The sequence below is a fragment of the Erpetoichthys calabaricus genome, chromosome 4, assembly GCF_900747795.2.
Source record: "Erpetoichthys calabaricus chromosome 4, fErpCal1.3, whole genome shotgun sequence".
Taxonomy (NCBI): Eukaryota; Metazoa; Chordata; class Cladistia; order Polypteriformes; family Polypteridae; genus Erpetoichthys; species Erpetoichthys calabaricus.
The window spans coordinates 47,284,135-47,309,166 of NC_041397.2; the positions used below are offsets into that span (position 1 = coordinate 47,284,135).

General features: G+C 41.0%; 1 protein-coding gene across 1 annotated transcript in view; it reads right to left on the reverse strand.

The window, feature by feature from the left end:
- ccdc82 (coiled-coil domain containing 82) overlaps positions 1-24,259 on the reverse strand; it is a 40,658-nt gene extending 16,399 nt beyond the window's left edge. Inside the window, exons 1-6 of the mRNA XM_028799410.2 lie at positions 24,082-24,259; positions 17,889-18,471; positions 8,629-8,815; positions 4,773-4,865; positions 3,425-3,549; positions 1,105-1,275 (exon numbers count right to left, since the gene is read on the reverse strand). Coding sequence (XP_028655243.1) covers positions 1,105-1,275; positions 3,425-3,549; positions 4,773-4,865; positions 8,629-8,815; positions 17,889-18,461 — 1,149 coding nt within the window. The 5' untranslated portion in view covers positions 18,462-18,471; positions 24,082-24,259. The remainder of the gene's footprint in view (positions 1-1,104; positions 1,276-3,424; positions 3,550-4,772; positions 4,866-8,628; positions 8,816-17,888; positions 18,472-24,081) is intronic.
- Between the last annotated feature and the right edge of the window lie 773 nt (positions 24,260-25,032).

A 25,032-nucleotide genomic window follows, 5' to 3' on the forward strand; every position in this document is an offset into this window, starting at 1 on the left:
TCTGGTACATGCTTCCTCAGTTGGTTTGCCCAGTTGATTTCATACAAGGGACGCTATTGGCAGATGGCTGAGAAGCTACCCAACTTACTTTTCTCTCTCTCTCTCGCGCTGACTTTTTCTGATCCTGACGTAGGGGGATTGAGCAGGGGGGCTGTTCGCACACCTAGACGATACGGACGCTCGTCTAAAAATGCTGAAAGATTAAATTGACGTTGGTTACCTTCTGTGCAGCTGCTTCGTGAAGCGACGTGCTGCACGGTGCTTCGCATACTTAAAAGCACGAAGGGTACGTATTGATTTTTTTATCTGTCTCTCTCTATCTCTCTCTCTCTGCTCCTAATGGAGGGGGTGTGAGCTGCCGCCTTCAACAGCTTTGTGCCGCGGTGCTTCGCATACTTAAAAGCCAAACAGCCCTATTGATTTGTTTGCTCCTTTGAAGAGGAAGATATGTTTGCATTCTTTTAATTGTGAGACGGAACTGTCATCTCTGTCTTGTCATGGAGCACAGTTTAAACTTTTGAAAAAGAGACAAATGTTTGTTTGCAGTGTTTGAATAAAGTTCCTGTCTCTCTACAACCTCCTGTGTTTCTGCGCAAATCTGTGACCCAAGCATGACAATATAAAAATAACCATATAAACATATGGTTTCTACTTCGCGGATTTTCTTATTTCGCGGGTGGCTCTGGAACGCAACCCCCGCGATGGAGGAGGGATTACTGTATGTAACAAACACCCACACAAAGTACACATCAGGTTAAGCACTAAGTAAAAAACATTTCACACTGATTAACACACATAGATCCTAACAGTATCTATTCACTGAGGTTAACTTTGAGATAAGGCCAGTTGACAACAGAAGAGAGGATGACAAAACTTCCAGTCAAAAGCTTCCCTAGAGAAAATAAATCCCCGGTGTGGTCCATGTTTGCTGTAACACAAAATCTCAGACAAAGACAGACACTTTTATGTTAACCCTTTTCTGGAATAAAGTAATGCAAAGATTTGGCAAATCATGCTAGATGATGATTTGTTGCAATTTAAACAAACCCGATTAATTCATGCACAGTACAACATTTTACTTCCAATCAAGTCAGGATGTCTTACTTGAACATCATTTGGCAGGAAGTCATCATTATCCATGGTCTTGTTGTCATACAGTTGTCCCGACAGGACCACTGAGTACCTGGTATGTTTATGCATTTCACATGCCTCACAGGGGTCACTTTTTATTCCAGTGTTAATAACCTTCACTTCCGGGTAACACTCTACACGCTCCTGTAAAATAATTATTTTAAAATAAATGAGGGGTATCTTGGGATACTACAAAAAATCATTAGCATAAAATTATTTTCAATAGTCTTTATACCTCTGTGTTTTCCTTGATATAAAGAAAGACGGCTCAAACGAGATGATATTAGTATCTGAACCCCCTACAAGAAACGTATGGTGAGGTTTCCTTATATCACCTGAGCCCAAACTTTAAAGAGGTTGGGGTGCCTTCCGCATGAAGTCTGCATGGGCTTTCCTACTACAGTCTTGTAAGATGTCATCAAGTGCCTCAAAACTCAGAGGGAACACATTTATGGCTGGGCTTGCGTGAGCCCCATGATGGACTTGAGTCAAGCATTATGTTGCAGGCGACATTCCTGCAGGCCTGCCTTGGGAAAATAAAGGTAAAAAATACTGAGTGTCACTTTCTAAGCCTTTGTTGCAATTATTTTCTTTCAAAATAACTAAACATATTTTATAATTCCATAAAAAGGTAGGATGCCTTTAATTTAAAATAAATAACATTTAACAGTATTTTTAACCAGCACATTAACTGGCGAGTTGAGATTTAACTAATAATGGATATTCTCTGCAGCAATAATATCAAGTGTGAGGGACTGCCAGCATCCTTACCCAGCCAGGCCTCTCTCGAGGAAGGATAGGGGGAAAGAGAACTTACACAGGGCTTTGTCACCCCCAGGACACTAGATGGCAGCAAGGCTCAAATCCCCACATCGGTGCCCATAAGGCATGCCGGGTATTGTAGTCCCTGGGACATCTTTGTGGGGGACTGATTTGGGAGTCTGTACTCTGTAGGGCTCCAACCTCACCCAGTAGAGCTTCGGAGCTGCAGTGTCATATCACCAGAAGCACTCTCGGGGATTAGATAAAAGGAGCTGCCTGCCTCACGGCAATGAGCCAGAGCTGAGAGGAGGAGGATAACATTTGCGTGGAGGAGGCAGTGACAGAAAGAGAAGGAAGAGTAATAATAGTGCTTGTGTATTACTTATACTTGTGGCTGCGGTGGGAAACACTTATGAGAAAGAGTTTCCCACAAATAAAAACGCTTTAGCCTTTTAATCTGTGTCCAAGCCTGCCTTGTGTTGGCTGTTTGGGAAGCTGGAGCGTTCCCTAGTGTCCACAGAAGATATATAAGAAAAAGCAAACAAGGTCACCCAGAAGATTACTTTAGAATCAGCTTTCTACCGCTGAACTATGCTTTGTCAAAACTGCTGCTTGTTCCTGCAAGAAGATGACAACTAGGCATCAGAGTAGTATTTCAGCAGACACTTTGCATACAGACACAGGAAAAACATGAAAGATCCACAAAGAGGCCATCCTGGGCTTCACATGCAGGACTCAGCAGTGCTGATCTGTGGCCGTTTACATTGTAAGTAGCCTCAATCCTTGAACAAACCTTATAATACAAAACAAGCAAAATAATATACAACAAAAAAAGTTTGGTTTGAACAAGTGACTTTGGAGCAAAAGGCTTTTAGCTGATTTTACATTATACATAATGGATGACACATCACATGGGCTGTGAAGGACTCATTTGTGCATGGCCAACAAGTACCCTAAATCCCAACACTTTGGTTCTTCTACCAGTTCAGTACTAGACCAGAGATGTCACCGGTTTGCACTTTTCTGGTGATTTATATGCAAATGGATGCATCGTTTCTCATCGATATTTGATGAAGGCTACCACATGAAAGAGGACTTATCACTTTTAAATTACAAAAAAACACGTTCCCTTTAAAAACAAATGCCAAATAGTATAACTGTTGAAACATGTCACTGACCACAGGCTGTTTCAACATATAGTTTGCAGTAGTCTAAATCTTTTCTAAATTTTGGAACTTTGTGTATTCTAACAGAAATAAAGGTTTAAAAAACACAAAACAAAAGTGTCCAGTGCTAAAGTAACCAGAGAGATGTGCCTCAACAAAAGAACAACGCAGATAGGAAAATTTTGGTAGGCAATAATATCAGCTTTAACATTTTATAATTGCCATCGGGAAAAAGATTGACTTGATCCTCAATCCCAGTTACTTTTGAAAATTATACAACCTGTACACAGACTAGCACAGTTATGAGTGCAAACTTTTTACATTTCTGTCTATATAGATGCACTCAGAATATCACACAGTTTTACCTTGTATCTTTCTTTCCATCTACTCCTTTGCAATAAATTCTGTAGCCGTGGAACAACAAAGCGATCATCAAAGTAGTGGAGGGCCCTGGTCATCTCCTTTGCATACATCTTCTTTCGACTTCCATCTTAAACCAAAACAAGGATACCAAGGTAGGTAATATTTTCCTTATCATGAGGCTTGAATTTGCACCACTATTTAGTTTACCATACTGTATCCACTCAATCACAATATACAGCTGAAGTCAGATGTTTCCATACACTTAGGGTGAATTTTTTAAAACTCACTTTATAACCTCTTCACATATTTTATACTAACAAACTATAATTTAGCATATCGTTTAAGAATGTCTACTTTGTGCAGGGAAAAAGCAATTTTTCCAACAATGTTCACAGACACTGCGGTGGGTTGGCACCCTGCCCAGGATTGGTCCCTGCCTTGTGCCCTGTGTTGGCTGGGATTGGCTCCAGCAGACCCCCGTGACCCTGTGTTTGGATTCAGCGGGTTGGAAAATGGATGGATGGATGGATGTTCACAGACAGAGGTATCACATACTGTCTCGACATTCTGTATTGCTGTTGTCGCCCTTTTTAATTTTTGCACCTTCACAACAGTATCAGAACACAAATAATTTATAGCATCTTTCTTTCCTCAGCTCACAAAATAGCAAAACCGGACATTGTTTTCTAACAGTAATGATTTTTCACACTGACACCTGCTGGAATCCTCCCAATTTACTTAAAGTACGTGCACAAGTATAGTCCATGCACTGCTTGCGCAGCAGCAGCAACATCCTCAAGCTCAAGCGTTGTGTAGTGTGAAGTATATCCTTGGATTTCAAAAATTTAAAGGCAATGCTACCAAATATTCCCAAAGTGTATGTAAACTTGTGACCCACTGGAATTGTGATACAGTCAACAAAAAGTGAAAAAATGACTTTTGCCCTGCATAAAGTAGATATCTGAAATGATAAGCCAAATTTATAGTTTGTTAGTATGAAGTCTGTGGAGGAGTTATAAAGTGAGTTTTAAAGAAGTCATTCCAAGTGTATGCAAACTTCTAATTTCAACTGCAGATGATCAGTGTTAATGAAATTATATCAGCTAGCAGTACATGTTTATGATGTGTTAAAGTGTGCTATGACATGGGGGGGGGGGGGGCAAACACATACTTCAGATGTTTGATCATTTAGCTAGCTAAAAACAATTACAAAAGTCCATTCGTGAGAACACAAGACGCACTTTAAAAAGAGTACACTTTAACTACTAGTTTATCTAGCCCAACACTATAGGCCAGAAATAGTCCTGTTTGCTACTATTCAGTATAAAAAATTAAAAAAACAAGCCTTACCGTACAGAGATTTCAAAAAGGTGCCGTCGACAGCGTTGATCAGCAGTGCTTTTACAACAATCTGGAAATATGCGTATGGACTTCCCAATGAAACTAGAAAAGATAAGAATGTTGTTAAGAGCAAGTTCATAGAATTATATATTTATACAAAGTTTAAAATTATAATTGTGCAGAGCAAACATTGTAAAACCATATGTATAAATGTCATGTTCAGTCATATGCATGCCTGTTGTCAGCCAGTAGGAATTAATTAATTTAGACAGATAGATAGATACTTTATTAATCCCAAGGGGAAATTCACATATTCCAGGCACTCACATACTCTGATAAAGACAATATTAAATTAAAGAGTAATAACAATGCAGGTATACAGACAGACAATGACTTTGTATAATGTTAACGTTTACTCCCCCGGGTGGAACTGAAGAGTCGCATTGTGTGAGGGAAGAACGATCTCCGAAGTCTGTCAGTGGAGCAGGACAGTGACAGCAGTCTGTCGCTGAAGCTGCTCCTCTGTCTGGAGATGATACTGTTTAGTGGATGCAGTGGATTCTCCATGATTGACAGGAGCCTGCTCAGCACCCGTCGCTCTGCCACAGATGTCAAACTGTCCAGCTCCATACCTACAATAGAGCCTGCCTTCCTCACCAGTTTGTCCAAGCGTGAGGCGTCTTTCTTCTTTATGCTGCCTCCCCAGCACACCACCACGTAGAAGAGGGCGCTTGCCACAACCGTCTGGTAGAACATCTGCAGCATCTTATTGCAGATGTTGAAGGACACCAGCCTTCTAAGGAAGTATAGTCGGCTCTGTCCTTTCTTACACAGAGCATCAGTATTGGCAGTCCAGTCCAATTTATCATCCAGCTGCACTCCCAGGTATTTATAGGTCTGCACCATCTGCACACAGTCACCTCTGATGATCACGGGGTCCATGAGGGGCCTGGGCCTCCTAAAATCCACCACCAGCTCCTTGGTTTTGCTGGTGTTCAGGTGTAGGTGGTTTGAGTCACACCATTTAACAAAGTCCTTGATTAGGTTCCTATACTCCTCCTCCTGCCCACTCCTGATGCAGCCCACGATAACAGTGTCGTCAGCGAACTTTTGCACGTGGCAGGACTCCAAGTTGTATTGGAAGTCCGATGTATATTGGCTGAACAGGACTGGAGAAAGTACAGTCCCCTGCGGTGCTCCTGTGCTGCTGACCACAATGTCAGACCTGCAGTTCCTGAGACGCACATACTGAGGTCTGTCGTTAAGATATTGTAAAATTACATATTATAATTTAAGTAAATTTAAAAAGATACTGTTCCCAAACCTTTTACATATACCACATCTATCCCCAAAAAAAGGTGGCTAGAGAGATGGAGATTATCGGGTCATTTAGATTCCAGTTCAGAACACTATACAAATCCTCAGATATTACGATTCTCAAATCATACTTCAAATTTTATTGAGCACCCACCCTTTTCCTCTAGCGGGGACAAGACAGAGTGATTAGTATTCAGTAGGTTTGTCAGATAACAACCCCCTAACAGCTGATGCAACAACAGTACATGCCTTAATATGCAGTAATAAATACAAATTACAGCTTAGAAAAGTGTTTTATTTAAGAATTAGCTGCTTATATGGTAAGAGTCAAGGCAAGTGGTCAACAACATCCCATCATGGTTTAAAAACAACTGACCAATGTATTCCACGTCCCAAGAACCAGCTTCTGTAGCCGAGGATCGGACCGCCAAGGTCCCCGCCTTCGGCCACCACCCAACTCACACTGCACCCGACCTCCTTGGCCCCTCCCATAGGTGGTGAGCCCATGGGAAGGGGGACCCACGTTGCCTCTTCGGGCTGTGCCCGGCCGAGCCCCATGGGTGCAGGCCCGGCCACCAGGCGCTCGCCATCGAGCACCACCTCCAGGCCTGGCTCCAGAGTGGGGCCCCGGTGACCCGCGTCCGGGCAAGGGAAAACGCCGTCCAAAGTTTTCATTCATCATAGAAGGTTTGGTAGCGAGATCCTGCCTCAAGTGGAAGGAGTTCAAGTATCTCGGGATCTTGTTCACGAGTGAGGGAAGAATGGAGCGTGAGATCGACAGGCGGATCGGTGCGGCATCCGCAGTAATGCGGGCGCTGCATCGGTCTGTCGTGGTGAAAAAGGAGCTGAGCCGCAAGGCGAAGCTCTCAATTTACCAGTCGATCTATGTTCCTACCCTCACCTATGGTCATGAACTATGGGTAGTGACCGAAAGAACGAGATCGCGAATACAAGCGGCTGAAATGAGTTTCCTCCGCAGGGTGTCTGGGCTCTCCCTTAAAGATAGGGTGAGAAGCTCAGTCATCCGGGAGGGGCTCAGAGTAGAGCCGCTGCTCCTCCGCATCGAGAGGAGTCAGATGAGGTGGCTCGGGCATCTGATCAGGATGCCTCCTGGATGCCTCCCTGGTGAGGTGTTCCGGGCACGTCCAAACGGGAGGAGGCCCCAGGGAAGACCCAAGACACGTTGGAGGGACTATGTCTCTCGACTGGCCTGGGAACACCTTGGGATTCTCCCGGAAGAGCTAGAAGAAGTGGCCGGGGAGAGGGAAGTCTGGGCATCTCTGCTCAAGCTGCTGCCCCCGCGACCCGACCTCGGATAAGCGGGAGACAATGGATGGATGGATGGATGACCAATGTAACTCCAGTTGTAGATTGCAGGTTGAGCCTATTCATTAGTCTATGCTGACAGCCTTCCAGGTATTTAACAGAATTTAACAGAAAACAGATCCCATAATGCATAATAAATTTTGCAATATTTATTATTTTTATTTTATTAAATATGCATTTAGTCTTCTTCTTAACAGAGATGGAATGTTTTCCATTTTTCCATAAATTTCACTTCAATTCAAAGATACGGAGATTGACTGATCGACATCCCTAAACTGCCCTGGACTTTAAGTATGTCTGTAATCATGTGCAGGTGCATCTGGAGCGGGAGGCAGTCTGGTCAAAGTGCAAATATAACAAAGCTTAACAACCTTAAACCTGCTGAGACTGATTCGTGGCTGCATGGGACTAGTAGGATACCAGTCTTCCTCTGGGCTGACTCAAGCACATATTCACAATTGGGCCAGTTTGGAATCACTAATTAACCTAACATTCATATCTTTGGGGATGTGGGAGGAAAATCCATGCACAAACTACAAGAATATTCAAATTCAAAATAGACAATGGCTAGGATACTGGATAAATGAAGCAGCAACACTAACTACTGTGCTGCCTGAAAGTGCAAACATGAAATATAAAAAAGTTTTTCTTCACCTTTTAAACATTTTTAAGCAAAGTGACATTAAGTGCACTATGGCTTATTTAGTCACTGTTCAGCATTTTTATTTAGGTTACCAATTTGGATTGTACAACAAAAGGTTGCCAGTTCAATTCCCAACCCTGACTCACAGGGTGACCCTAATCTGTATTCCAAACAAAAGATAAACTAATAAATAAATAGTAGATCTTGGTACTTGTGCAGTTGTCTGGGGTGTTGTCTGAAATAAAAATGTGCTATCTAAAGTTTGGCTGATCATGCAATTCCTTTAATTTACAAATTAGAGGAGGATACATTTTATAAGACAGTTATTAACGGAGAGGTCTATTCATTTTTTACATCTATGATGTCTCACTTAAAGGTTTTCCAATGTTGTATCTGTCCTGGTGTCTAAATAAGCACAGGGAATTCCAGTTTCTGTATTACATCTTGCCTGAAGAACGGGTCTGAATTGCCTCGAAAGCTTGCATATTGGAAATCTTTTTAGTTAGCCAATAAAGGGTGTCATTTTACTAAACTTGTCACTACATCCATAATGTGTCCCAAGAAGAAAACATAACTTACAGATTGAAAGGTGATGCTCTGCGAAGAGTCGTTCTGGAGGCTGACTGTGGTGTTTTTTAACAAAGTCATGTGAATTACTTTCTTCTACATCTTCATCTTCCACTATAAATTCCTTCAGGCTGTCTTCACTTTCATCATCACTGCTTGATGACAGTATAGCATTCTCCTGGAAATCATCATCAGGATCCTTATAAAAATTAAGAAACTCATTAAATTACTGATTCATTTTACTTAGTAAAGAAGTGTACATTTTATTTAACTTGCACGTGCATTCACCTTTTGTATATGTGAGTACAAGTGGGTGACACAGTAGGCTCCATGATGGACTGACACCCTTCTCTATGACTGTTTCCTACTTTGCACCAAGTCTGACAGAGAAATTACTATTTTATACAGGGTAATGGGTTTTGCATAATCTACATTACATCTACAGTAACTTCTATGTTACTGCATATTTTCAGATACTTTAAGATAAACAAATGAATAAAGTATGAAAAAACAAATCAGTGTAATGTCCTGTTCATTCAATTCTATTTTACTTAATATTGGGCCAAATTCAATGTAAACTTCAATGTAAAGTTCAGAAAATGCATCCCCTCCGTCAACTACTTCCAATACCCCCAAGTGAGTTAACAGCATCAACTCCAACTGGACTCGAAACTCCACCTTTAGAGCGCAGAGATGATGGAAACGATGATGAAATGATTACCACACTTGGTGGGGGTGGGGGGGATATAAATGATATAAAGAGTGACATAAATGACATAAAGAGTGACATAAAGAAGGATGTACACAAGATAAATGACAAAATTGACAACAGAATAGACAAGCATCTTCAGGATATAAAAGAACAAGATGTACATTTAAGCAATAACTTAGCAGCATGCTTTAAAAACATTCTAGCAGCATGCACGAAAACAACGAGTTGCTGCACCCACCACACAACAAACCACCCAAGGTGTCACCTGTTGCATTCTAGCAAGAATTTATGAGAAAATACAGGAAAAAATATGAGTAAAACTGAGAATAACATTAGAGTGCTCATATTGAAGAAGTCGTATTGAAGAAGCTGAACAACTGACTTCTGCTACCAACAAACAAGCAACTGCCGTAGAATCCAAATGCAAAGTGCTCGTGATAAACTAGTTGTGCTGGAAGACAGATATAGAAGGGACAACATCAGAATCGAAGGTCTCCCTGAAAACCTTGAAAGTCCAAATCCAGTGAAATTCATAGCTGGACTATTCTCTAAAATAATTGGGAGAGGAATGTCAGCAGCTTACCGCATACATGGATTGAATGCCTCAAAACCAAGAAGCCTGATTGTCCATTTCAAACAACTACGGGTTAAAGAAAATTCAATGTCAATTCTCAGACAGAAAAAGGAGATTATATTTGAAAATAACCGCATTTGTATTTTTCCAGATTTCTCTCTGTCAACAGCCTCCAAACAACCTGCATTCTACAGCATTTAACAGTGCTTATGCAAAACTGAAATCAGACGCAGTCTCTTGCTTCCTACTAAATTAAAAGTGATTTTTGATGACCAATTCCTCATCTTTAATTCTCCTAAAGAAGCAGAAAAAGAGCTAAAACAACTGACCCCAAATTCATTTTAAACATTAACATGAGTCATATCATGTCCTGGTAGTGCAAAGAAGATTTTGCTTGCAACTTGGTACATTTGTAATGCAACATTTGCAATAACTATACATTCAATTTCTTTTTTTGCCAGTTTTTTTTTTGTTTTATTTTTATTTCCAATTACTATATTGAAATTTCTTCTATTAAATATAAATATATTTTGGTAACCACTAAAGTAACTAGTAATTTACAGTGTTACTAGACTTTTTTCCCCCTAAGGGGATTGTTTATCATCATACCCTAGGTGTATTGTATCTGGACTGTACTATCATTAGACATCTCATTTTTAGTTATTACACCTCTGCTGGGGGTTTGTTTTGTTCTGGATTTGCCCCGTCTCTTGGCATGTCAGAGGACTGGGATTTGACGAAGTGTGGTATAGCATCACTCTGGGAGACAAAATGGGGGAGGGCTGGGGTGGGGAGAGAAAGAGAGCAAGTTACTTCTTATTTATCCTTTTTACCCCAACAACTGGAACTGCCAATATAATAATAGGCTCTTTAGCCAAAATACCTGGCAACAATATGAAATCAAGGTTAAAGCTATTGTATAAAACAACGTACTACCTTTAACTGTTTGGAGCTGGAATGTCAAAGGTCTCAATCATGATCTTACAGGTCTAAATGCCAAGATTGCATTTTTACAGGAGACTCACTTAATAAGTAAGGTCTGGTTGCAAAAAGATTGGAATGGCCAAATGTTTCTCTCCAGCTATACAAAGAAAACTCTAGGTGTGGGAATCTTAATACACAAAACAATCTCATCTGTAGTACCCAATGTAGTATCTGTTCCTGAAGGGTGATATGTCACGGTGATGGCAAATTTATTTAAGTCTAAAATAATTTTGATAAAAATCTATGCATCTGATGTGAATGACAGAGATTTCATCCAAAAATGTATTTGCATCCATTCCTAATGTGAATACTCATAAAATTATAATGGCCGGAGACTTTAGTTTTGTTTTAAATACAGACCTGGATAGATCTTCAACAACAGTGGCAATAACATTTTACACTGCTAAAATAAATCACACAGTTTGTAATGGATCATAACTTATCAGACCATGAAACATTTTAAATCCAAACTCAAGAGCATATAATTTCTTCTTATCAGCACGGCTGTGGAGTCGGTAGATAAATTTTATGACTCCGACTCCTCTGTACTTAATATGCTAATGTATTTTCCATGTTGACTGAGGCAACATACATGTCATTTAACCACATAACTACTGGCTAGGAAGCTGACTCTCTACTGTATTGGCCAGTTAAACAAAAAACAAAAAAATGAAAACAATAAGGTTTTATTTATTGTTTTTATCAAGTGGCTATAAAGTAGTAGCATGCATAAAAATCAGAAAAGGGAACTTTACCAGTTCAAAAAATATAAACCACATTCTTCGGTAGTTTTAAAACAAAAACAAAGCTTAACTACATGAACAAAAAACAGTTTATATATTAAACTTGGAATACAGTTGTAGAGTAGAATAAATGTTAAATGCAATCCAAAATTAACTCAATGCGATGTTCTAAGAAACAGAATTGCTTCTGCCAGATCCTCTTTCGTAGAAGCTCTTAAGTCTGACTTGATTATTTTTAGAGCTGAAAATAGTCTTTCAACACTGACTTGTGTGGGTGGCATTGCTGTTACAGTTCTAGCCACATCACTAATAATCTCTGGATCAACAAGCATGGCTTCTTCAACAGTCAGTTTTGATGAGTGATCATACTTTTCAACTACTTTTAATTCTTTATAAAACTCCTGCTGGAATCTTTTTATTTGGATATTTTCTGGTCATTTATCTTTCACAGATAGGTGATGTGGTTTGCTTTTGAAACTTCCATTTTGTCCAACTAGGAATCAAAGTCTAATTCTTCATTTGAAGAGGATGATCCTGAGTTACCAGTGCTTATAGCTTCATCCAGTGGTGGTGTTTCAGGTAGTAGCAATCCCTTCATGTGACCTGCTACATTATAGAGTGCCTTTTTTCCATTAGCAATCTGGTCACTGCTCAACAAAATTTGGCTCATTGGATCAACATAAATAGCAGCTAACAAGATTTGATTATCCAGTAAGAGACCCTCTCTTTTCTTCATTGAAGATACGATGCCATCAGCTATTAACCCTCCCCTTTTGTTCAGGCAATATATCAAGCTCTTCCATTCCAAGAAAAATTTACCAGATATTAAATCTTCATATTGCAACCCCTTGGTGACAGTAAAGGGGTAAGAAAGTAGACTTTCCAGTTATTTTACTTGTCCCCACTAGCTTTCAGTTAATAAAACATTTTCATTGTCCAGTTCTTCAAGAAAGTCTTTTAGTTCAAGCAAACACTTTACCATCAAATAAGTGTTTCCCCAGCATGTTGTTTGATCCAAAAATGGCTCCTTTTCCTGCACGTCTTTTCAAAATGGCATCTGTGTTAGGAGCCCTGGCTGCAACAGTTACTTGCCTCAATTTGCCAATTAGACTAACTGCATTACAATCTTTCAATCCATCTTTTATTGCAGAGTATGAACAGCACAATGCATATGTTGAATAGTAGTAAGCTTAGATGCTTCTTCAGCAATGTTATCCAAAAGTTCACTATTCTCTTCAATTTCACTTTCTCCAATACTTGAAGAAATGTCTTCCTCTAATATCTGTTTGTCACTTTCTTCATCTACTTTATTCATTTTCTCAATTGTGCTTAACATATTAGAAGCATTATCTGTCACAATACATAGAATCTATTTCTTTTTAATTTCAATATCTTCTAGAACAGGTGCAAAGTTATGCTAAAGTTCAGCCCTGGGTGGGAGCATATGTGGAGAGTGCAGGCAGAACTCCTGAACACATATCAGGCCATAGCACACACCTAAACTCATCATTAACATCATTACACTTGTTTACACTCTAACAAGTTCATTTAACACATTGTATCTGAAATAAAATGAAAACACTTTTTGTAATGTACCATAATCCAGATTACAATATGTGAATGTCTGGTTGTATAATAGCTCAGCTGAACTTCACACTAGTAGTAACACAGCTATGCACTGGGCTTTATTCTTACATCAGAGAAGTTCTTAATTAGGACTACTGTTTGTGAAATGGGACATTTGAACTTGCTGTATTTTTTTTTCATTACAATTGTACCGACTCCAGGTACCCAAAATTGTCTCAGTCTCCGACTCCACAGCCCTGCTTATCAGTACATCATTTACTCAAAAATTGATTATTTCTTTACAGATAATAAATTATTGCCAACTATCAAATCTTGCAAGTATGACAGTATTGTTATTTCCTACTATACCCCTCTGATCATGGAGCTTAAATCACTCTGCTCTGCACACTCATCTCATAGCTGGCATCTTAACCCCCTGTAATCAGCAGATGACAACTGTACAGAATTCACCTCTGAAGAAATTGATTATTTTTTTAGAGAAAAATGCATCCTCACAGGTCTCTGAAGGAATACTATGCAAAACTCTGAAGGCTTTTTTAAGAGCACAGATTATTTCATATCTTTCACACAAAAAAAAAATGGAAACCAAGAAGGCATTAGTTAATTAGCAAAATTACCATAATGGATCAAGTATACACCAGATCTTCAAATGAGGCACTTTATAGGAAGACAGGTTTTGCAATCAGAATTTATCGTTTTGACAACAAAACAAATAGAACAGCTCATCTTTGAATCGCGACATCAAAATTATGAACATGGTCAACAAATCCACAAGCAGGAAGTTTGCAAAACAATAACAGAAATTACCAACACTAATAGAGAATAAAATCACTGACCATAAAATTATAACCTACATGTTTAGATATTACTACAAGACCTTATATTCTGCTCAGTTTAAAAAAGATAAGACACAATCTAATGAGCATTTTGGTGCATTACCGATACCACAGCTACTGTAGATACTCTTAGTTGCAGAGGAACTGGACAAACCTCTTGACATTCTCAGAATTATTAGATGCTATAAACTCACTTAAATGTGGGAAAGCGGCAGGCTTGGAATTTTATTTAAAAAAAAAAATTAAAAAAATTTTCAAACAAGTTAGCTCCACTACTATTAACAACATTTATAGAAGCTAGAGACAAACAAAATTCTACCTCAAACATTTTGCCAAGCATTAGTTACCATCTTCCCAAAGAAATAAAGACTTTTTACAATGTGCACCATACAGACCAATTTCTCAAACTGAATAATGATATTAAGATACTCTCCAAGGTTCTAACTAGAAGGATTGACAAAGTACTTCCTTCTGTAGTATGACAAGACCAAACAAGATTTATTAAAGGCAAACACTTAGCTTCTAATCTTCAATGTTTGTTTAATGTAATATACTCACCCATAAAATCTAACACACCTGAGGATCTTATTATCTTTGGACATAGAAAAAAAAAACATTTGACATGGGACTACCTGTTCGCCACATGGCCCAAACGCATGGATCAAACTACTTTATACCAGTCCAAAAGCTTGTTTGTTATAATGACATTATTTTAAACTACTTCAAACTAGAATGTAGTACTTGACAAGGATGCCCTCTATCACCATTGCTCTTTGCAGTCGTCATTGAGCCACTGGCCATTCACTTTCGAAATGTATCATAGATAAAGGGGATTACCAAAGAAGAACTTGAACAGAAATTACCACTGTATGCAAATGACAAGGTACTGTATATGTCAGACCAACAATCATCAGTACCAGTAGTCCTCACTGCCCTAGCAGAATTTCAAAATACTGTATATCTAGACTCAAAATTAATTTGAATAAAAGTGTGCTTTTTTTCCAGTGAACTCTCTAGCACACAATAGTAAACTTGACACCTTCCAAATTATTTTAGAGAATCAGTTTAAATACCAAGGGGTAAACATTACAAGTAAATATAAATATCTTTTTCAACAAAATTTTGCTACCTGCATTGAAAAAAATTAAACATTTACCCTTTATCTCACATTAGCAGGGAGAATCAATACTGTCAAGATGAACATCCTTCCCATGCTTCTTTTCTATTTCAGAGCATCCCCATATACATTAACAAATTGTTCCTTAAGAAATCAGATTCAAGTATAGCCTCAATTATTTGGAATTTAAAAACATCCACGCATCAAAAGGGTGACTCTACAACAACCTAAAGCAGAAGGGGGCATGGCACTACCTAGCTTTCAATTTTATTACTGTGCGGCAAATATACAAGCTATAAAGACATGGACGTTGACACAAATTGATGAATATACACAAGCATGGTCTGCAATAAAAATAAAATCTTGCTGTACTTTTTATATGTCCTGCTTTGTGTCCCAGTAAATACAAATTATTATCAATATACTAATAATCCAATTGTCCATCAATCACTCAGAATATGGAACAAATGCAGGAAGCACTTTAAGACAGAGGAGCTTTTATCAGTTACACCTCTACATGATACAGTAATCACCTTTTTCTACCCTGTCAAACTTACACAGTATTTAATGTTTGGAAAATGTTTGGGAAATGGTTTAAAACACTTCTGAGAATTGTATTTTCGCATCTTGTGAACAATTAGGCTTCAAATTTAACTTCCCATCAACACAATTATTCCACTACTTTCAAATCAAAAACTTTGCTAAAAGGAACCTGCCCAATTTTCCTCACGTCCCACTCATTTCTGTTCCAAAGTAAATACTATGCAGTCTTGAAGACTCAGACAGCTTCTCAATAACAAACATTTTAAAGTTTCTTCTTTCAAAGATCCTAGGGTATGATGGGGAAATGATCTTCCAATTAAATTTCAGAAAAGGAGTGGAAGGCAGTCATGCATAGAATAGACTCTAGCTCCATATGAGTGAAACATTTAATCATTCAACTTAAAATCTTTTATTGTGCACATTTACCATGTTTAAAATTGTCCAAAATGTATCCAGGACAAGATTCAATCTGTAAACATTGCAATCTAGCTCCAGCCTCACTGGGCCACATGTTTTAGGAGTGCACCAAATTAACATTATTCTGGACAGAAATTGTTGAATGCCTATCAGACAGCCTTAGTGTCACAATCACTCCTAACCCATCAACAGCTTTGTTTGGTGGACTCCCGGATGGGCTTACAGTGAAGAAGGACAAATTGATTGTAATTGCCTTTCCCACACTACTAGTACATAGACGTATCTTGCTCAGCTGAAAGAATCCCAGCGCACCTGTTATAAGCCAGTGGAAAAAAATTAATTTGCACTAAGAGGATCAGTTCAAAATGTTTTCATGGCAAGATCTAATTAATCAAATCTTGGAATAAGCATTTATACTGAGGAAAAGGACATTCTCCATTCTTTGTTGTTTTTAAAGAGTTGTTCGTGCTGTTGGCCCTTCTCTCTTTCTCTCGGGCAGGGGTTGAATTATGGCTTGTTAAGTTTGACCTGATTGCATGGAATGTTGTTTTCTTTAAATAAAATAAAATGAAAACATGTGGATGCATTTTATTTATGTAATTTTTAAGTCCACTTAATCCGGCTTAGAGCTGTGGACAGCCAACACTGGACACAAACTGGGAACTAATTCTGGATGAGCGCCCATTTATTCTGTTCAGTGTGCCTAAAAGTCTCCACTTAACATAACCTGCATGTCTTGGGGATGTGGCCGGATAACTGGAGTAGTTAGAGACAAACCCACACAGACATAAAGGGAACATGCAAATTCCACACAATTAGTAACTTGGTCTGAACTTAAACCCAATGTCCTGGAGCTGTGAAGCAGCACCACTACCTATTTCACCAAAATCTAAATAGTCAAAATACTAGCATCTATTATACATGCTATAAATTTTACATTCTCCAAAAAATGTTGCTTAATAAGATTTCTGCACTTCCAGAGTTGTAAAGATCTGCTGTTTAATGTTTCTCTTTATAGCGAAATGCACTCCACTCCTTTTCATTTAAGTATGGGTGTGTTTTTTCATCCTTACAATGGCCAGTGCTACTGAACACTGCTATATTACAGAACCAGGATGAAGCAGAGAGATGATAAGAGTCCCTTTGCTGTGACATTTGTATTTTGCAGCTGTAAAGAGGACAGAGCATGTTTGGGCCACACAGAAAAACACTTCTGCAGACAGCTGTTCCCGGGCATCACAGGCTCGAAATGCCCAGTCCAGTCTATGTAGCTGACACCTTATACACAAGCTTTGACCAATCACAATAAAGAAGGCTTTGTTTTGCATGTTTTCAAACTGTATTTAGTTTCTAGCATCAATAATGGTATAGCTTTCTGAGATAACTAAGGCTGGGACATAGTAGAATTTGGGTGAATTAAGCATTCTTTGGCTGTAGGTCTCACCAAACACTTCTGGCTTAGGTAGCTGTCCAAATTACACAAAAGTATCTTGAGCTCCAGCTGTACCCTAATTCAAGTCGTCTTCAGCAACAAAACACAAAATTGAAATCAATAGACCGTCACCCCACTTGCTTCCAAGTGCTGTCTCACATCTCACAACCCCCCATGACACCATTCAGTCTTTAAAACCGAGATGTAGTTTTATTTAAGTATATTGATTAGTCTACCCGTTTAGAGGTTTTGACATTAAACAGCTTACATAGAAGTAAAACCTCCACACTACAACACAAGCTTGTCCTGGCTTTCCAAAAGTCTCACCTGCCATGTTCCAGTGGAGCGTCTGTCTTTACTCCTCCTCTTCTCTGATAACTGTTGCAGCTTTGCATATCTTTCTTTCTTCTTCAAACTAACCTTTTCTTTTGTTTCAATGTCCTTCTCAATTCCAAAAGTAGGAGACTCATGGCCTTCAGCATCATCACTGGATTCTGAGTCATCTTTAAAAAAACTGGGACATTTCTTTGCAGCAACTTTTCTAACTGGGGGGCCATCATCACTGTCTGATTCAGTCTCATTCTCGTTTAGCATAGCTGAGGATTTTCGCTTGCGGCTGCTCCTGTGAACAACATCCTCTTCATCGCTCCCAACTCCGTTCGACTCTTCTACTTTTGCCTTATCATCCTCTGTGCCCTCAGAAGAGCTGGCAGTTTTTTCTGCACTGTCCTTGGACGTTTCACTGTCCAAATCCACATCTGTATCATCACTGCTGTCTTGAAGTAAGCTTAAAGAACCAATTCTTGTCCGCCGCCTGTCAATACGAGATTTTCTTGCTTCTTTGTCTGCATTGGTTCTTCTTCTTGTCTGGTAAATTATGGAACTGCCTGCAGTTGCCATACTGTGAAACCTGCCAAGATAAAGGACACGGTCATCCCTGTTATAGCCCAGTTTTACTGAAATACATTAACCCCTCCTTTAACCGCCACCTTATCATGGTGGAGGGGTTTGCGTGTCCCAATGATCCTAGGAGCGCTGTTGTCCGGGGCTTTATGCCCCTGGTAGGGCCACCCAAGGCAAACTGGTCCTAGGTGAGGGATGAGACAAAGAGCGGTTCAAACCTCTTATGATGAATGAAAACTTTGGACGGCGTTTTCCCTTGCCCGGACGCGGGTCACCGGGGCCCCCCTCTGGAGCCAGGCCTGGAGGTGGGGCTTGATGGCGAGCGCCTGGTGGCCGGGCCTGCACCCATGGGGCTCGGCCAGGCACAGTCCGAAGAGGCAACGTGGGTCCCCTTCCCATGGGCTCACCACCTATGAGAGGGGTCAAGGAGGTTGGGTGCAGTGTGAGTTGGGTGGTGGCCGAAGGCGGGGACCTTGGCGGTCCGATCCTCGGCTACAGAAGCTGGCTCTTGGGATATGGAATGTCACCTCTCTGAAGGGGAAGGAGCTAGTGCGCGAGGTTGAGAGGTTCCTGCTAGATATAGTCGGACTCACCTCGACGCACAGCTTGGACTCTGGAACCAATCTCCTTGAGAGGGGCTGGACTCTCTACCACTCTGGAGTTGCCCCCGGTGAAAGGCGCTGAGTGGGTGTGGGTATACTTATTGCCCCCCGACTTGGAGCCTGTTCATTGGGGTTTACCCCGGTAGACGAGAGGGTAGCCTCCCTCCGCCTTCGGGTGGGGGGACGGGTCCTAACTGTTCTTTGAGAGTTGGACTCCGCCAGGGCTGCCCTTTGTCACCGATTCTGTTCATAACTTTTATGGACAGAATTTATAGGCGCAGCCAGGGCATTGAGGGGGTCTGGTTTGGTGGACTCAGGATTGGGTCACTGCTTTTTGCAGATGATGTTGTCCTGTTTGCTTCATCAGGCCATGATCTTCAGCTCTCTCTGGATCGGTTCGCACCCGAGTGTGAAGCGGCGGGGATGGGAATCAGCACCTCCAAATCCGAGACCATGGTCCTCAGCCGGAAAAGGGTGGAGTGCCCTCTCAGGGTTGGTGGTGAGATCCTGCCCCAAGTGGAGGAGTTCAAGTATCTTGGGGTCTTGTTCACGAGTGAGGGAAGAATGGAGCGTGAGATCGACAGGCGGATCGGTGCGGCATCCGCAGTAATGCGGGCTCTGCATCGGTCTGTCGTGGTGAAAAAGGAGCTGAGCCGCAAGGCGAAGCTCTCAATTTACCAGTCGATCTATGTTCCTACCCTCACCTATGGTCATGAGCTATGGGTAGTGACCGAAAGAACAAGATCGCGAATACAAGTGGCTGAAATGAGTTTCCTCCGTAGGGTGTCTGGGCTCTCTCTTAAAGATAGGGTGAGAAGCTCAGTCATCCGAGAGGGGCTCAGAGTAGAGCCGCTGCTCCTCCGCATCGAGAGGAGTCAGATGAGGTGGCTCGGGCATCTGATCAGGATGCCTCCTGGACGCCTCCCTGGTGAGGTGTTCTGGGCACGTCTAACCGGGAGGAGACCCCGGGGAAGACCCAGGACACGCTGGAGGGACTATGTCTCTCGGCTGGCCTGGGAACACCTTGGGATTCTCCCGGAAGAGCTAGAAGAAGTGCCTGGGGAGAGGGAAGTCTGGGCATCTCTGCTCAAACTGCTGCCCCCGCGACCCGACCTCGGATAAGCGGAAGAGGATGGATGGATGGACATTAAGCAATATCAGCTGCAATAGCTTCTCAGTAGTGGGCTTCCATTTCTATTCAGGCCCAACTTTGTAAAGGATTTTTGTTTTTATTAATACACTATAACAAAAACTATATGAAGACACACAGTGTAGTGCTGGTAACTTACAGATCCTCTATCCTGGGGTCACTTTTTGCAATCGGTCATAGTGGGTGTGTAGTCTGCACAGGTTTTCCTTGGGGTAGTACACTTTTTGCACATCTTCAAAGATGTGAAAGTTAAATGTTCATTCTAAATTAGCCCTATGTTAATGTAGATATGGGTGTGTATGAGTGAGCCCTGTGGAGGACTGGCTCCTGCCTTGCACCTAATGCTACTGGAATAAGCTCAAGCCCATTAGGGACAGTGAATTGGGAAAACAACTACAAAGCCAAGCATACCTGTGTCTGAGAAACTTAGTTCAACACACGTTCAAAGATGCAGCTTTGAGGATGACACAAAAAGATTACATAAAAGCTAGAGTGTGAGTTTTCATCCAGTATGCAGATACTTTACAAGTTTAATTTGTAATACAATGCAGTATTAGTCATATTGTTTTGCTTACAGGGTACAAGCCCAACCAACATGCAATGCATCACCACACTCTGGCAATGTAAAATGTAGATCCAAAACTGTGCAGGCAATGTGAAGGAATGAAGGTTACTTGGGCTTCAAAACACACACACCCCTTTGAAAATCACAAGTAAAAAGCTCTTTGCGATATTATTTTCTAGAGGCCAAGCACATCAATGAAAGGAGATTTATTAAATTGTTTTTAACACCTGCCTAAAAGTTACAGGTGATTTCATATCCTGGTGTACTCCATGTATTCTCACAGTGCTTACATAGAATTTCTCCAAACTCCTCCCATACTTCAAAGCCACACGTCTTAGCTTCATTAATGGCACTGAATGGATGTGGTGATTGTGTAAATATGCCTTGCAATACGCTTGTCCCCAGTTCTGTCAGGATAGGCTCTGCGTGCATCTCTTGTGAGTCTGCCAAATAGTCAAATGAGATGTTATGAGGGTGGCACGGTGGTGCAGTAGTAGACCTGCTCCCTCATAACATGCGAGACCAGGGTTCAAGGCTAGATGTTTGCATGTTCTCTCCATGTCTGCCATGCAAGTTTTCTTCTGTGCTCTGGTTTCCTCCCACAGTACAAAGACTGCAGGTTACTTGGACTGGCAGTGCTAAATTGGCACTGGTATGAGTGTGTATTCACCCTTCCATGAGCTGGCACCCTGTCCAGGGTTTGTTCCTCACTTGTATCATATGAATGTGTGCATCATTCTACTGCCCAACCCTGACATTCTGTTTTGCCTCCTGCTGATTTCCATTCACCCCACTATATTTTCATATAGCACCTATCACAACAAGGGGTGGCACGGTGGCGCAGTGGGTAGCACTGCTGCCTTGCAGTTAGGAGACCCGGGTTCGCTTCCTGCATGGAGTTTGCATGTTCTCCCCATGTCTGCGTGGGTTTCCTCCGGGTACTCCGGTTTCCTCCCACCGTCCAAAGACATGCAGGTTAGGTACACTGGCGATGCTAAATTGTGCATGGTGTGTGTGCCCTGCGGTGGGCTGGATGGACCTATCACAACAAACTCCACAAAGTGAACAGTATCTAAACCTGCTGCAACTAGTAGGAATAAATCCTGGAAGCGTCAACAAGCATCGCCATACTCTAAATGATACCTTTTATAGAGACCCATTGTCTAAACCTACCTTTAGTGTAGCATTGAGCCAGAGTCGATCTTCATAACAACTGGCACAACCAGGAATACATTTTGAAAAAGCCATCAGTCCAGTTCACAGCAACATACACTCACTGCCCACTTTATTAGGTACTCCTTGCTAGCAATGGGTTGGACCCCCTTTTGCCTTCAGAACTGTCAGAATTCTTCATGTCATAGATTCAACAAGGGGCTGGAAACATTCCCCAAGGATTATGTTCCATATTGACATGATATCATCACGCAGATGCTGCACATTTGTCAGTTGCACATCCATGATGTGAATCTCCCATTCCATGAAATCCTAAAGGTGCTCTATTGAATAGAGATCGGGCGACTGTGGAGGCCATTTGAGTACACTGAACTCATCATCATGTTCAAGAAGCCAGTTTGAGATGATTTGAGCTTTGTGACATGGCACATTATCCTGCTGGAAGTAGCCATCAGAAGAAGGGGAAACTGCGGTCATAAAGGGATGGATATGGTCAGCAACAATACTCAGGTAGGCTTTGGCATTTAAACAATGCTCAGTTGGTTCTAAAGGGCCCAAAAAGTGTCCCAAGGAAATATCCCCCCACACCATTACACCACCACCACCACCAGCCAGAAATGAGGCATGATGGATCAATGATTTCATGTTGTTGATGCCAAATTGTGAACCTACTATCCAAATGTCGCAGCAAAAATTGAGTCATCAGTTCAGGCAAAGTTTTTCCAGTCTTCTGTTGTCCAATTTTGATGAGCCCATGTTAACTGTAGCCTCACTTGCCTGTTCTTAGCAGTGTGGTACTAGTGTAGCCCATCTTCTTCAAGGTTTGACGTGTTGTGCATTCAAAGATGCTCTTCTGCATACCTCCATTGTAACAAGTGATTATTTGAGTTACTGTTGCCTTTCGATCGGCTTGAACACGTTTGTCTATTCCCCTCTGACCTCTGGCATCATCAAGGCATTTTCACCAAGAGAACTGTGGATATTTTCTGACCATTCTGTGCAACCCCTAGAGATGGCTGTTCGTGAAAATCCCTGTAGATCAGCAGTTTCTGAAATACTCAAACAAGCCAATCTGGCATCAGCAACCATGTCACATTCAAAATCACTTCAGTCACCTTTTTTCCCCCATTTTGATGCTCGGTCTGAACTTCAGCAGGTCGTCTTGACAATGTCCACATGCCTAAATGTCTCAGTTAATCACATGGCAGCAACTCGATGCAGGAGTACCTAATAAAGTGGCCGGTGAGTGTGTCTCATACACAGCACATAGCACCTTCGCATATCCAAAGCATGAATAGGGAGACGAGTCTTCCTTGATAAAATCTTGCGCATGGCTGTGACGATACTGGCCGGTGGTCCAGTTCACCACAGGACAACAAACACGATCGTGTGGTCCTATAAAACTGGATTAATTTACCACTTACAACGTATTACGTTAAAAGAAAGCAAGTTTAAAAAAAATCACTAAGTGCTGATCGCCAAATATGTCCTGAATAATCGGTTTAACCTTCTCTGCTAAAGATAAAACATTCGAGCTGATATTAGGCGTTTAACCTTTTCGTTTGATTTCCCTGACTGACGTACTCCGAGAATCCTGCACTACAATACAGCTTAAGCAGCAGCTTGCCTGTTCACTCTGAAGGATTTGTTTCTGTCTGAGGTGTTGGAACCGCCGCCGTTGCTGGAAAACCTGAGGCTGCGGGCAGCTGACATGTAGTCGTTGTAATCACGTTCGATCGCGCAAGGTCGTTGACCGTGACAAGTCAACGGCCACTACATGAAATAACTGTGCACAATTAAAACATAAATTAACACTAAAATCACCATTCTTGCATACTTATTTTCATGCCCGACTGTCCTCGGTTACTAACAGGCATTTTAATGCACTCGCTTAGGACTGCCGTGTTTGTGGTGCTCTGGAAAGCGGGAAGATGCCCACTGAGATTAATATTAAAAGACAAACCAGAATAGTTCTTCGGTATAAAAACATAACACTATATTCACGTCAATCTCAGGCAGGGATAATACTCAACCTAACACTAACGCAGTGGGGGTTTCGCTACAATGTCTAAATACAGTTAACAGAAATAAACTCAATAATCATGTTAATTGAATCTAAAACTGTACCTGTAATTCACTCGGGCGGGGAACCAAGCACTTCGATGCCCTCCTACATCTCTCCGACTCCCTGTCAATTTCTAATGCGCAACAACACTTTGCCGCTTCTACGTTTAAGTTCCGCACCAAAAATGTTGTCATCCTGCTAGGCGCGTCTGAAAAGTAGCACTGCCACTCACAGCACCGGGGTGTAACTTCTTCTGGTTATTATAGCGCTTGGTAGACCAACGTAAATGGCGCATTACCGCCACCTACTGTGCTGGAGTGGGTAACAGAGACTCAGGAAGCATACCGTACTGGAGGGGATGATAGAAAATCAAAAAGTCCAACGCTTTTAAAAAATTCAAATAAGGATTTTGAAACACTAAATTGCCAACACTGTCCTAATATACATTCTATGCTAATAACAACCTAGCCTACAGATTTTAAAGATGCATTCTTTATTCCTTATATGCAGTACACTCCAGAAATATATGCTTTACTGTTTCAGGATAAAAACATTTTCTAACATTTTGCTTATTCTAAACAGTGAAAAGTTTAAGCCCGTTTATCCAAGACGTAATCGTGTGATTATGACTTCTTCTCTCCTTTTACTCCCTTCTACTTTCCTCTTTCTCACCACCTTCAAAATTTCATAGAAATGCTTTCCTTTCTTATCTTTATCGCAGCTCTGCTACCACATTCATTTAACGGATATTTTTATTAAGACCTTTGCTTCCCCTTTATGCAGTGACACTGTTTCATACTTTTAATACTAAGTGATTGCTTAGCCAATCAGCTACCTCCTTTCCCAGAATACCTACATGAGCAGGACCCCATTAGAAACAAACAGCTATCCCCAGAATCTTCAGTTTCCACAACTGTTGCTGTAACTCTGTTTTTATATCTGGCCTACATTTGGAATTTACTGACGTAATACTCGATATAGCAGATATTGAATCAGAACAAATTAGTACGTGC